Source organism: Charadrius vociferus, unplaced genomic scaffold, assembly GCF_000708025.1.
Source record: "Charadrius vociferus isolate BGI_N301 unplaced genomic scaffold, ASM70802v2 scaffold266, whole genome shotgun sequence".
In the NCBI taxonomy this organism is placed as follows: Eukaryota; Metazoa; Chordata; class Aves; order Charadriiformes; family Charadriidae; genus Charadrius; species Charadrius vociferus.
Window position 1 is genome coordinate 1,190,336 of NW_009649114.1, and position 13,037 is coordinate 1,203,372.

The window sequence follows — 13,037 nt, forward strand, 5'->3', positions numbered from 1 at the left end:
ACGCCTTTGTCTGTGTTTCTGCCCCCCCGGCCCTGCCTGCCGATTCCTGCCGACGGTGGGGACCACCTCCTCCTTGGATTCAGCCCTCGCTCTCCATTCTCCGAAGGAGCCCGGCGCTGAGCTGCCCGGGGGATGGCCGTGCCAGCGTTACCTGGCGAAAGCTGGGCCGTGGCTGCCTCCCCCCAGTGCCGCTCTCCTCTCCCCGGGCGCTGCTGGGGAGGACGAAGCCACGGACAGCATGGCGCTGCCACTGTGCTGCGGGGCCGGGGCCGGCGGGGACGGAGGCTGAGCGCTGCAGCTTGTGTCGCAGGCCGAGCTTTGTTTGCCCCTTCGTTCTGGGAAACAAATCCCTTTGTTTTATTCGCTCTCTATTGTTCGGATCATGTCAGGATCCTTGCTGTCCCCGACACAGGCCGTTCTCCCCGCTTGGCCTTGGCCAGCTTGCACTTTCTGAGCACGGGCTTACCGGGGCGAGTGCTTGGCTCTCCTGGGACAAAGGCAGCATGGCACTTCTCCGTCCTCTTCCCTTGTGGGGGTGGCACGGGGCAACGTTGGGGCAGGCTTGGCAGAGAAACGGGACTGTGCAGAAAGTCACAGGAATGCAAAACTTTCCCCGATCTGCTCTGGTGGCTGCAGCGGGGTCACGAGGGAACTGGCGCAGAGAGCACCCGTCCGGCTCGCCCGCACCGAGCGGCTGCTGCCCTCGCACCAGCTTGGTCTCCTGGTGCCACCTCCTGCCCCTGAGCTGACGACTATGGGGTGGCATTAGCCTCATGGGCCACCACCCAGGCTTTGTCCCCTGCTTTCCTTTGCCCTGGCAGGGAAGGAGGCTGGGCTGCTTCTACACGAGTCCCCTTGCTTTGCACTCTCCCTCCTTGTATCTGGGCATGGTGGAATAGGGCGATCTCGTGGATTTTCCTTTTTTTTTTTTTTTTCTTGCCCTGTTCTTCCCTCAGCGTGGGGGATCCACGTGCGGGCGTGCGGAGGGAGCTCCCCTCTGACCAGGGCTTCACGGTGTGGGTCTCGTGCTCTCTCCGCAGGAAAGCAGCCCGCAGTGGTTTCTCAGACTGCGGGTTTCTAATTAGTGCTGCATTAAGGCACCTCAGAAATTCCTTTCTCAATTAAGAAGCAAAACTCTCCCATTAGTTAAAGGATTAAAATCCTGTTGCCGGTGACTACAGCTAGGTTATGTTAATCCCAACCTAATTGCCATGTGGTTGGAATTTTAAGGTCAGGCTTCATATGGAGCTCAAATTCCTGTGCTGGATGTGCCCAGTGCTACTCCAGTCAACTTTTTGTTGGTTTTCCCCCATTCGTTCCCCCTCTCCACTAAACTGACCAGAATAATTCACTCCAGAGATGGGCCCATCTCAGTGCTGGTTGAAGAAAGCCAGCAGTTCTCTCAAGTGCGTGCAGTAAGGAGAGCAGAAGGATTAGTTGATCACTGACTTCTTGGGGTTTTTTTTTTGTGGAGACCAGCAAGGAAACCCGAGGGGAAGAAATTGCTGCTGTGGTGTTGTGCAGAAATTTGAGTTTGATGCTGTCAGCCAGTAACTGCAACATCCTTTTACCACTTCAGGTTGTTTGAGCCTCTCCCTTGTTTCTTCGTGTTCATCAGCTTCTAATAATACAAGGTTGGATTTAAGCTTATACCCTCTGCTTATCCATTCTTCCAGCCTTCCTCAAAGACCTAGAAGTGCTAGGGAAGAGCAGAACCCTTATGCTCTGCAGTAAGCAGCAACCTGCAGTGATTCTGCTGGGTTATTTTGGATTGTACGCCAGGGAATTAAAGCAACTTTCCATCTCTTCTGGTTAGTCTGATTAGCATCTCCCGCGGTTGTCGCGGTGCCAGATGACCCGTGTGCCATGGCTCCTTCCCGCTACTCAGTAGGTCTCCACGTGGCATTAGCCTTGTTTACTCAGCTTTTAACCGAAACAGTAGTTCTCGCTGCCAGCTTCCTCTGCCCACGTGATGCTGCCCTGGCCTTGCTCCGTATCGGAGCCGGGGCACGCAGCTGACCTGAGAGTCAGTGTACCCCTATTCCCCCCTCGGCTGGCTGACATGAGGGGCAGCATGACCCGACTGGGCCTGAGCCAGGCTTGGCTTCGTCACCAGTGGGGTGAATTCGATGAGTAAATAAGCCACAGTGCGTGACTCTGCATGGGGACAAAGTATATCTTGTTGCTTTTGCAAGATTTTCATCAGACGTTCTATTGACGTCGATTCCCCTTTACACTCCCTTCAAAACCCCCTCTGCGGTGGGTCTGGCTCCGCTCCTGCCGCACAGGAGAGCGTCAGCCCATTCCTGCAGCTGGGGAGGAGAAGGTGCGGAAACCGGGAACAGCTTTGGTGTTTTGGAGTACAAGACCAGAGTAACTGTTGGAAGAGACCCTATAGTTACCCAGAGTGTACAGCCCAAGTGATGTTCACAGAACTGCATGTCACAGCCCGGGGTGTTACTGCAGAGCTGTGCCCCAGTTGTACACGCAAACATACACACGCGTCTTTTCTACTGAATTGCACTCCTGTAAGGAGTGCACCCTGCTAAGTGCACCCTGCTAAGGGTTTGAGGTCATTGTTCTCTCCTGCTCCTGGCACAAACTTGCATAGCTGGAAGGCAAGAGTTTGACTGGGAGCAACTGCAAATACTGTCAGTTTTTAATGATGTTGCGATGTCGTCTTGCAGGCTAATATTGGCCAAATGGATACACCCAAAGAGCTCTGGAGGATGATAACAGGGAACATGGCTCTGATACAGGTGAGGAGAAACTGGAAATGTTGGTAGTTGGTGCAACCCCAACTATGACAAGTGTCAGAAGGTTTAAATGCCTGGGGTTTGCTGTTGACTGTCAATATGTCAATATTGCAGATCTAATGAGAAGGCAAACAGCACCTTTTTGTCCCATAGTCATCTCACCATAACAGTTTGCCCTATAGGTTAGACTTGGGATTTCCCTGCTGGATGTAATCTGCCTGAAATGGTACCCTGGGTGGTGTTCCCCTCTTCCCTCACCCTGGGAGCATTTTGCTCTCTAGTCCCCTTGGTGACTGTCTAGTTTTTATTTTCAGGTTCAGGCTACTGTGGTTGGCTTCCTGGCCTCGATCGCAGCAGTGATATTCGGATGGATCCCAGATGGGCACTTCAGCATTGACCATGCTGTCCTGCTTTGTGCCAGCAGTGTGGCTACTGCTTTCATTGCTTCCCTTGTTCTGGGTGAGAGGCAGACCCTGCACACCTTCCATGCACCTCTTCCTAAAATGCTGGGATCCCCTTGGCCTCATTCTGTTTTCTTCCTCTTTTTGGCTGTAGGCATGATTATGATCGGGGTCATCATCGGATCCAGGAAGATGGGCATCAATCCTGATAACGTCGCCACACCAATTGCTGCCAGCCTGGGGGATCTCATCACCCTGGCTCTGCTTTCAGGAATCAGCTGGGGCTTGTACAAAGAGCTGGGTGAGGAGCGCCAAAAGGCCTTTGTCTCTCCTTGGTCCTTCCACGTGTGCAGCATCTCCCTCGCGATTCATTCTCTTCCTTTACCCTTCCTGTTCTCGGGGTATGTAGGATGCCTGGCCTGGGAGCTGCCTCAGTTAGTGAGCCGTAGTCAGAAGTGGTAAGGGGAGGAAATGGACCTTCTTACTGCCTTGTAGCTGCAGTCTTGGCAGTGATCTGCATACTTTCTTCTCACCAGGCAAAGTGGTAAGGGAAAGGTTGTCACCTTCCAAGTATCGGGGGCTTGACTGTGCCTAAAGCAGTGGGAAAAGGCAACTTTTGGATTTCATCTTTTGTACTGTCAGCGCCAGCTGGGGATCCTCGGTGCGGAGCTGCAGCTGTAGACTCTAGACTTCCTCCTCCCTCCCCTCCACCTTCCTTCCCCGGCGGCGGGGATGCAGGGGATGTGACTCAGCCAGGTTCAGCCAAAGGTGAAGCAACACTGGGAGGTCTTGCCCAGGAGTGGGAAGTGGGAATGCGCAGTTGAAATTGAAGATATTTCAATCGGATCTGTTGATAAAGCCCCTGAGAGTACACCAGGAGAAGGAAATACTGTGTCCTGCAGAGCTGAGGCTGGTCTGGTCTAGTTTGCCTGCCCTTATTGGAGTTTCTGACTCCAGGGATGACAGTGGTCTGTAGGCAGATGAGCTCAGCTGAAGTAGCACTCTGCCTCACTGCAGCGGGATGCGTCCTTGATCTGTTGCCTGTGCTTATTTCCCCCTCAGAGAGCAAAGCCTACGTGAATCCTTTGGTATGCGCCTTCTTCATAGCTCTGCTGCCCATCTGGATCATCATTGCCAAGAAGAATGCGGCAACTCGGGAGGTGCTGTACTCTGGCTGGGAGCCAGTCATTATCGCAATGGCTATTAGCAGGTAGGATTGCTTTTGGTTTCTGTGGTGCAGTAAACTGCAAGTTAGGAGACTTAATCTCTGGTGGCTTTTGGCAGCAATGAGAAAAGATCCTGCTAAAACTGTCCTGTCTTATCAAATATTGAGGCTCAAAATCATGTGCAACAACCAATCATGTAGCTGTGATAGGTGTATGTATCACCCCTGGGTGCACACACTGCAGCAGAGAGAACCCTCAGTGCTCTGTCTGAGTATTCCCTAATGAGCTTTCAGCACTGACTTCTTCCATCTTCCCTCCGCAGTGTTGGGGGTTTAATTTTGGACAGAACGGTCTCAGATCCAAACTTCGCTGGGATGGCTGTCTTCACACCAGTTATTAACGGTGAGTTCCTCTCCACTCTGATATTGCAGCTCTTGGAGGCTCTTGGCAGACAGTGGAATTGTCCCGTGTGCCTTATTTCAGGCAGATTAAGGAGACTTTTGATTGCCAGTGAGACAGGGTGTTAGACCCAGGCTTCACGGCAGCATGGCTCCCTCTGGTGCTGGCCTTTCACCCGAGGGTGACTGGTCTGGGAGGCTGTAGCCTAAAAGACAAGTTTTCCAGGGACCCAACAAAAACTGTCTTCATTTCCTGATGCCTCCTGGCTGGTGGAAGACCACCATCTTCCAAGATATGTGCCTTGTGGCACCTGGTGACATAAAGATTTAGATTTGCAACTCAGAATCAGGAAATTTAATTGCTTCTGCTATAAAGCTTTGACCTTCTTTCTGCCTAATGAACCAGGGAAACTCCTTTGTTTATTACTTTTTTGGCAATAAATGGAGTTAATTCTGAGCCAGTGCATTTTGTGCTAGTGGGTTCCACAGTGTCGTTACGCCTCATGCACAAAATAGTAGCTTTAAACTTCCTGTGTCTGCTTTGGAGGCTGAGTTGTCATTTTTTTTGTTTCACGTATTTCTTCCAATCAGAGTTGCAGTAATAGAATTGCATCTGTTTTACTAAGGGGCCTAAGGGGAAACCGTAGAACAGTGTGCTTTGTCTCAGCTCTTTACATCCTGCAAAAGTGGAATTTGGGTCAAAAATAGACTGTCCTACATTATTCCAGCACCTGGCAATTCCAGATCTGCTGGCTGTTGAAAACAGCTCTTTAAAGTGTTTGAGACATCATCTTGCTGCTCTCTCCTTGTCTACAGGTGTGGGTGGCAACCTGGTGGCAGTGCAGGCCAGTCGCATCTCCACTTACCTGCACATGAGCGGGATGCCTGGAGAGAACTCCGAAACAGCCCCTCGCAAGTGTCCCAGCCCTTGCAGCACTTTCTTCAGCTCAGGTATCCAAGTCAGGTGTTGAAATATATTGACTTCTGCCAGCAGGAGTTGCTGCAGTCGGCTGGCTGAACTCCTCACTGGCAGTCGCTGGAGCAGTGTCACGGGAAATGGTGGCTGAAGTCTACTTGGAGGCAACTGTCAGCTCACGGATGTGGCTGGTTCTTGGCCTGGGCTGCCCTCTAGAGACGGCCGGACCTTTAGCAAAGCCGCTTTGGGAGAGGACGTAGCCCTGCTGGATGAGGACAACATGGTGCAGAAGTCCCATGCCCTGACTATCTGTCAATCCTCCACCCTCTAAACTTTTTCCAGATGTGTGCAGGATACTGAAACCTGCCCTGAGGCTGCTGGAGTGTTGCGGCTCTGCTGGGCTTACAGAGCTGCAGTTACAGAAAGCTGCTGGCTTGGAAGGCTCCCGAGCAGCAATGTTGGTTGTGGCAGTTGCATGGCAGAGCGCAGCCCAAACTTGCATTCCAGCACAGAGTGTGGGCAGAGGTTGTTACTCTCCAAACTTCCTACAGAGGCTTGATAGCCTGCAGCCTGGGTCCTGGCCTTCTGGGCCAACGCTGGCCCTGAAGAGCAAGGAGGGCTGAGAGGTCTCCAGTGTGGTGGTGATCTGATAGAAAACGGATCACCAGACAAGGTACAGGCAGAGCTCTGAGGAAATTCGACATTCATGGTAAATTCTTGACAGCTCTGTACAGAGCACTGTCAGAGGTGGTCTCCTGCTGAGCTTGGTGCAGCATCCTTGGGTGTCCTGACAGTTGGGTCATCATTCAGGGTGCTGCCTTCCAGCCGAAATCTGCAGTGTGGGGTTGAAGTTCCAGTGTGCTGGTCCCTGCTTCTGGTGTGACCATAGTTGTGCTGCCTTGTCCCCTGGAGCCCAGGGAGGCTGCAGAGCTGCTGTGTGTTCAAGCCCATCTTATGCCTGAACTCCATCTTTGTTTCCTTGCAGATGTGAATTCCCGCTCGGCTCGTGTGCTTTTTCTTCTAGTGGTGCCCGGACACTTGGTTTTCCTATACACCATCAGCTCCATGCAAGGGGGACACACCACGCTCACCCTGATCTTCATAGTCTTCTACATGACAGCGGCGCTTCTCCAGGTAAGCTGGAGCCCCTCCGGGGGCTGTAACCCCTCGGGCTGGGGTAAGGGGACACTGCTGTGTCATCTGCAGTGGGGACCTGTTCAGCCAGTTAAGTTGTAGGTACACTGCTGAAGGCACAGCATTATACCCTGTCCCTAGGTAAGAGATTTATGGGCTGGGGAGAGGTATGCCAAGTAGATTGTATTTGTCAAATGAGCCGATATCAAACTGAATAAATCCATCTTTGTTGATACCTGCACACACAATTTTTCCTTCCGACCATTCTTGGCAAGTTTTGAATCTGTCTTTTGTCTCTTTTAAGTCCTTCTGATAGCAGAAGTGTTTACCTCTTGTGTGTTAATCTGTCATATAAGGTGCTTTAGCAATTTTAAAACTGCTGGTGAGGAAAACAGGATGTGGAATTTGCAGGGACCACGTACCTTGTGTGCCTTCTCCTGCCCTTTCCCTGCCTGCCCTGCAGGGTAGAGACCTGCCAGCTCTGCGGTGCGGCGCTCCCGGGCTCCTGGCAGGAGCTGTGTGAGCCCACAGCGATGGCTGTTCTGAGGGATGTGCGCAGCCCGCGGTATCCATGCCGCAGAAATCCAGCGGCCACTTGCAGCAGTCTGGCTGCCTGCATTGGAGAACGGGGAGAGACACTCGGGTTAGGGAGTTTCCTACTAAGCTCAGCTGCACTCTCCCCCTGCTCACCCCCATCCGCTCGTGGAAGCTGTGCCTGGTTGCAACGTCCCCTAAAATCAACAACCGAGGCCAGTGTGAGGAAATGAGTCAGAGCATCCATCAGAGGCGAGAGCAGACAGCTGTCATCCCGGAGGCTAAATTTAGGTTGTGAACTCCTGCTGGGTGCTTGGGCACTTGGAGGGGGCTTCCGCTCGCAGCCGCTCTGCAGAGCCCCCGCTGCGAGCAGCCCGCAGGCTTGGGAGCACCACGGAGGGAGCCGGTGGCAGAGGGACCGCCGTGTGCTGACTGCTGTGGTCTTGAGCTCGGCTGTGTCCTGAGCGAGACCTTCCCAGCCCTGGAGACACCAGAGGCATTAGCAACAGGCCTGTGGCCACTTCAAATCCTTGTCCCAGATGTAAGGCTTGAGAGGGTCCAATGTGGATTTCTTCAGTCTCTAGATATTGGTACGAGCCTCGAGCTGTTCATGCTCTCGTAGTTTCAGCTGCTGGGCGGTTGCTCTTTTACTTCTGGAAGCCAGGCGTTGCTGTCCCTTCCTGAGCATCCTGCGTGCTTCCAAGTCCCCTCTTTGCCCCACATCTCTTCAAGCTTGTTCTGGCTAGATCTGAAAACTAAGATGCAAAATTTTGACTTTTTGGTGTTTGCATACCGGTATTCTCCCTTCTAAGCCTAAATTTGATAGTGACGTGTGAAGCTAAAGGATAGGGCTGAGGCTGTTCCGGACACAGGGGATTTGGATGCCTGGGGGCCCACTGAAACTCCCCAAGTTCCTTTTTGTGCTGTATTTGTTGCTTTGGGGATGCAGCCTGCATGAAATGCCTGGAGTGCAGCACTCCGCGAGGCGGTTCTGCCCTCCACCAGCTCTGTTCCCCGGGCTGAGGGGGTGCCCTCGGGCCGAGCCTGGCTCACCCAGCTGGAGTTGCCCCAGCTGATGCTCCGTGAAGACTGGGTTTGCAGCGGTCAGGATTTGTGGCTGATGTGGCTCTTTTCTTCCTGCCTCCCAGGTTCTCATTCTTCTGTACATTGCTGACTGGATGGTGCACTGGATGTGGGGCAGGGACCTCGATCCTGACAACTTCTCCATCCCATACTTGACAGCGCTGGGGGACCTGATTGGAACAGGTCTTCTCGCTCTCAGCTTTCACGTCCTCTGGCTCATCGGTGACCGGGACTCCGATGTGGGAGACTAGCTCTCCCTGCTGCCCCCGCTTCTCACAGCTCTCCTCCTCCTTTGATTTTCTTGTTGCTGTTTCCTTTCTTCCACCTTTGCTCTCCTTTGCTTCCTCCCCCCACCCTGTCTCTCTTGAGACTTCATCTTTGATACTGGATTCTCATTATTTTCAATGGGAATTTTATGTGGTTTATATTTCAAGCCAAGTTTGTACAGAAAATAAATCTAGTTTTAGGAAGGACAAAAAAAAAAGTGTAACGAGACAATCACCAAGTGCAATTTCATAGTAGTTATGTCTGAACCAAGGTTACAGTGAAGATACCGATCAGTCAGATCACACAGGAGCCCACCCTGTCCTGGTCACTAGAGGTGAAGGGCTGCTTTTTTCGCTTCATAAGCGTTTTAAATACTGGAGGTAAGGTTCAGATTTATTATGCTGAACAGGCACCTCCTAGCAAAGTACAACCTCATGGATGAGGGCATGGGGTACCTCCTGTCTTCTCTGCCCTGTCGCCCTTCTCTCTCACGTTTGCTCTCTGAATCCCCCTGCTGTGCCGAGTGTCCAAAGCACGAGACTCTACGATAGAGGGATTAGTGAAGGTGGTGAGGAAGGGTCCTCTATGCCAAAAGACCCATTCCCGTGTGCCCACAAGGAAAGTGAGTGTTCTCGGGTTTGAGGAATGCAGAGCCCTGAAATCTGGCTGTGAGCAGGCTGGTCTCTGCTGACAGAGTTACGCTCCCTTTTGCCAACCATCCGGTGGCATCTCAAACTGCAGACTGCTTGTTCTGCCTCCCATCGTGAACAGGGTTCAGTTACTGCTGCATGCAAAGGGATGCGCTCTGCACTTTGTATGAAGAGGCCGTGAGCTCTCCCCATCCATCCTTCCTTCCATCCATCCTTCCGTCCTTCCCTTCTGCCTGCCACTGCTCTGCTGGAGGATCTGCTGACGCCATCAGGGACGCTGCGTGTGAGCTGCTTTGTGCTGCTATGGGCACAGCGCTATTTTCATGGCAGCCTGCTCAGTTCACTTGACTTTTCTTTCCTGGAGGGGAGGATGGAAGTGGGCACAGTCAGATTTCTGAAGCCCTGGTCCTTAGTGCAGCTTTCTGTACGGGACTGTAGCGAAGGCACCCGCTTGCCCTTGAGCAGGCGTGTGAAATGGGGCGTCAGGGTTGCAGCCAGCCTGCGAGCGCTGACCGAGCACTGCGAGCGCCGGGCTCCCTGCTCTCTTTCTTTCCCCGCTGCTTTTTGTGCTGCTCAGCGCAGCGATGGCTGAGACGCCTTCTCTTCGGCTGCTAGTGCCTGTTGGAAGGACTCTCGTGCAGTCTGCAGCGGCGTAATGAGAGAAAAACCTGTTCTGGCTGTGTGACTAAGGCGTTTGTAAACGATCTTCCTGAATGCTGCTGGCACTCAACGCTGTTTAGTTTTCCCATTTGGATATAAATCGATTCGGTAAACTGAGTGCAGTTTCATGTAAGCAGGTCTTATCGACTTGGAAATTTCACCCAGTTACACCAAGTTTAAATGATGTGCTCAGGCAGACGGCGCTGTTAAACGTGCTCTAATGCATGAATAGAAATTGAATGCATAAGCGCACATGGGGGGAAAGCTCTTAACATCTGTCAAGGGTGGGGAAAATGCAGTATATCCTATATGGAGCCTAATTTCAGTGCTGCACTGCCCAAAGTGTCTTCCCAAACACTGGGGGCATGCCGACAGTGTTCAGCGTAGTGGCACTTTACATCTTCATCCCGAAATGACAGCAGAGCCCTCATTTTAGTTGTCTGTGCAGGCCCCGAGTGCTGCAGTTCTGCTCCTGGTCTCAACACTGCCCGTCCTACTTATCTGCAGCTCCAGAACAGAACCTGAACGCTGCTGGATTTGTGGTTTTGTGCTTTCCCTCTTGCTTTAAGCGCGTTCGTCGCAGCAGAACACGACCATCCTCGACTGACCTAACTTCCTCCTTTGGGGTTAACTTGTGTGTTTCTCATACAAACCAGTGCTTGTCTTCTCCTTTTGGTTGTGTGTCCCAGCAGCAGCGCTGGGCATCTCTGCTCCGCTGGAAAATGGTGCGATGTGCTGCTTCATGTGAAATAAAGCCAGGTCGGAAGATCTATTTGTTACTCTGGACACCGCCAGAACAAGCTGAGCTCTGCAAAGCTCTGCCTCAGCGCAGACAGTTTTGCTTTTTAGGCAAGGAGCGATTCGTGAGGAACAGCTCCCGCCTCCCCCAGGACAGAGCTGAACGTGCCCCTTATGGTCCAAGTCAAGAGCAAAGTTAGTCTGGGGTCGGGCACTGTCCCAGCCCGGAGAGCTGGTTGCAGAGGTGGTCCTTACTCTGGAGACGAGCGTGTTGGGAAGGAAGGTGGGGATTAGTGAGTGGGAAATCAGTTCTGGAAAGCCGCAGGAGCAGCTGTATTCAAACCAAATGGTAGTCAGGCTCCTGCCTGCTCAAGGACCTCTCTGAAGCTGTAGAAGAATCCTTTCCTGCTCTGGTGGGTGCATGCTGCGTTCTCCTGCTGCTGCCAAAGCTGTTCGTAGTGCTCAGGAGGCAGAGGTGGGATCCCTGCCCTGTCCGGCTGCTCCCTCTCAGACCCTCAGAAGAGCAAGTGATGTGTTTTTGAGACTGCTTTCCCCTTTCTCCCTTGCTATTGTAACGTCAGCCTTGCTTTCCCCTTCCCCATCTTTGCAACACGTCCTTTGCGGCAGTAGCTCTGAACCTCCTACCCTCCACCCTAGTGACGTGACTTCTCACAGGTCTCGTTTGGCCAAAGCTCTGTTCAAAAAACCAAGAAACCAACTCTCCGAGCCTGCTGTACTGAAGTCTCAGCCCAGGGACTTCTGGAGTATTCTCTGCTGCTCACCTGATTTCTCTGCCTAACGTTGAGGAATAGATTTGAGGCTTCCTTCCATTAACACTTAATCTTTTATATAGATAGATATATGAGAAACTTTCCTGGTCATTTAGGTGTCACATCACTATTTAGCTCCCCAAGAAAAGATTCCCCGGAGGAAGAATCTACCGTTTGTGGTCTTCTGTAAAATCAAGAGACCCAGAGGTGACCCAGACCTATCACGCTGCTGGGCTGGTGGTGTCTGTACATTTATATAAAGTCTAAGCTGCGTGCGGGGAGTAGGTCAGGGAAGAATTTAATTTAAAATTGAAGAATATCGATGGTCAAAAACTCTTCCCACCAGTTGCACTCAAACGCATGCCTACTATACAGCTGACTGCAAATGAAAAATACTGGTTTACTCTTTTTATTAAAGGAAAAAGACTGTCTTAATTATTTATAGTTCCTATTACTGAATTGACAGATGTAAACTTAACTGATAAATTATATTTGGTTAAATAAAGATGACATTTATTTATGTGGACTGTGGTGTCTTTCCTTCTTACGCCTCTCTAGTGGGTTGAAGGTCTCTCTCTCACATTTTGTAGCTTATTTTAGTTTGCATCGAAACTCTTTTGATACGCAGTGGAATGAGAGTTAAGAAAATCAAATAAGGTGCTGCGCACGAGGCAAACTGTGATTAGTATAAATGGCCGATTACTGGGCTGGCTCCGGCCGTGCCCTCGGTTGGCTCCAGGCAGCTGTGTGAACCGTGGGTGTTTGTTCTCGGCCCTCGCTGTGTACAGAAGCCCTGCCCTGGCTTGCCTGTGGCCTCTCTGCCTGTGACTGTTGATTAAGGTATGTGGGACAAAAGGGTTCTGCACGTTTTTGGGGGCACGCTCAGCAGCCCCTGATTTTGCAGGAATTAGCGGCTTTCGAAGGACTCCCGTCCTCCCCAGCGGTGGGATTTGCTGCTGCGGGCTCTTCGGTAGGGCTGTGCCTCCTGGCTGCTCGCCTGAGCACGGGGCTCGTTGGAGGCTCCTAAAGCAAAGCCCTAGTGCCGCCAGGGACTGGGGAGCCGCCACCACGGCTGTGCTGGCTCCAACTTCTCTCCGGGCTGGGCTACCTCCAGTTGTGGGTCGTTTCCCACAGCCAGCGAAGATCGGGGCTGAGGCACAGGATGGGACGTTTGAGATCTTGGTCTCCTGGGGGTGGGGGGAGGGTTGTGTTTTCTGTTTGGAGGGAAGAGTGATGGTGGAAGCTGCTGAACGCCCCTTACAGAGAGAAACGTTTTGGCGTTAACTTAAGACCTTGAAGGAATCCCAACAGCAGTGCAGCATTGCTTTAAAAATCTACGTACCTCCGCATGGTGCGGATTTTTTGGTTGTCTGCTGGGTGCAAAGGGGAGGGGGCTGGGGGTGCAAAGGACAGAGCTTGGGGGCACAGGGATGCGTGGAGTAGCATCTGGGGGTGCAGGGGCAGGGTCCAGGGGTGCAGAGGGGCAGGGGGCAGGGTCTGGGGATGTGGGGATGCATGGGGGAGGGTCTGGGGGTGCAGAGGGCAGGGTTTGGGGGTCCAGAGG

At 52.4% G+C, this 13,037-nt stretch overlaps 1 protein-coding gene across 1 annotated transcript in view; it reads left to right on the forward strand.

Moving 5' to 3' along the window:
- Positions 1–8,946, forward strand: part of SLC41A1 (solute carrier family 41 (magnesium transporter), member 1) — a 17,302-nt gene extending 8,356 nt beyond the window's left edge. The window contains exons 3-10 of the mRNA XM_009888215.1: positions 2,688–2,759; positions 3,071–3,215; positions 3,312–3,458; positions 4,220–4,367; positions 4,646–4,725; positions 5,538–5,672; positions 6,623–6,771; positions 8,454–8,946. Coding sequence (XP_009886517.1) covers positions 2,688–2,759; positions 3,071–3,215; positions 3,312–3,458; positions 4,220–4,367; positions 4,646–4,725; positions 5,538–5,672; positions 6,623–6,771; positions 8,454–8,639 — 1,062 coding nt within the window. The 3' untranslated portion in view covers positions 8,640–8,946. The remainder of the gene's footprint in view (positions 1–2,687; positions 2,760–3,070; positions 3,216–3,311; positions 3,459–4,219; positions 4,368–4,645; positions 4,726–5,537; positions 5,673–6,622; positions 6,772–8,453) is intronic.
- The last annotated feature ends 4,091 nt before the right edge of the window (positions 8,947–13,037 follow it).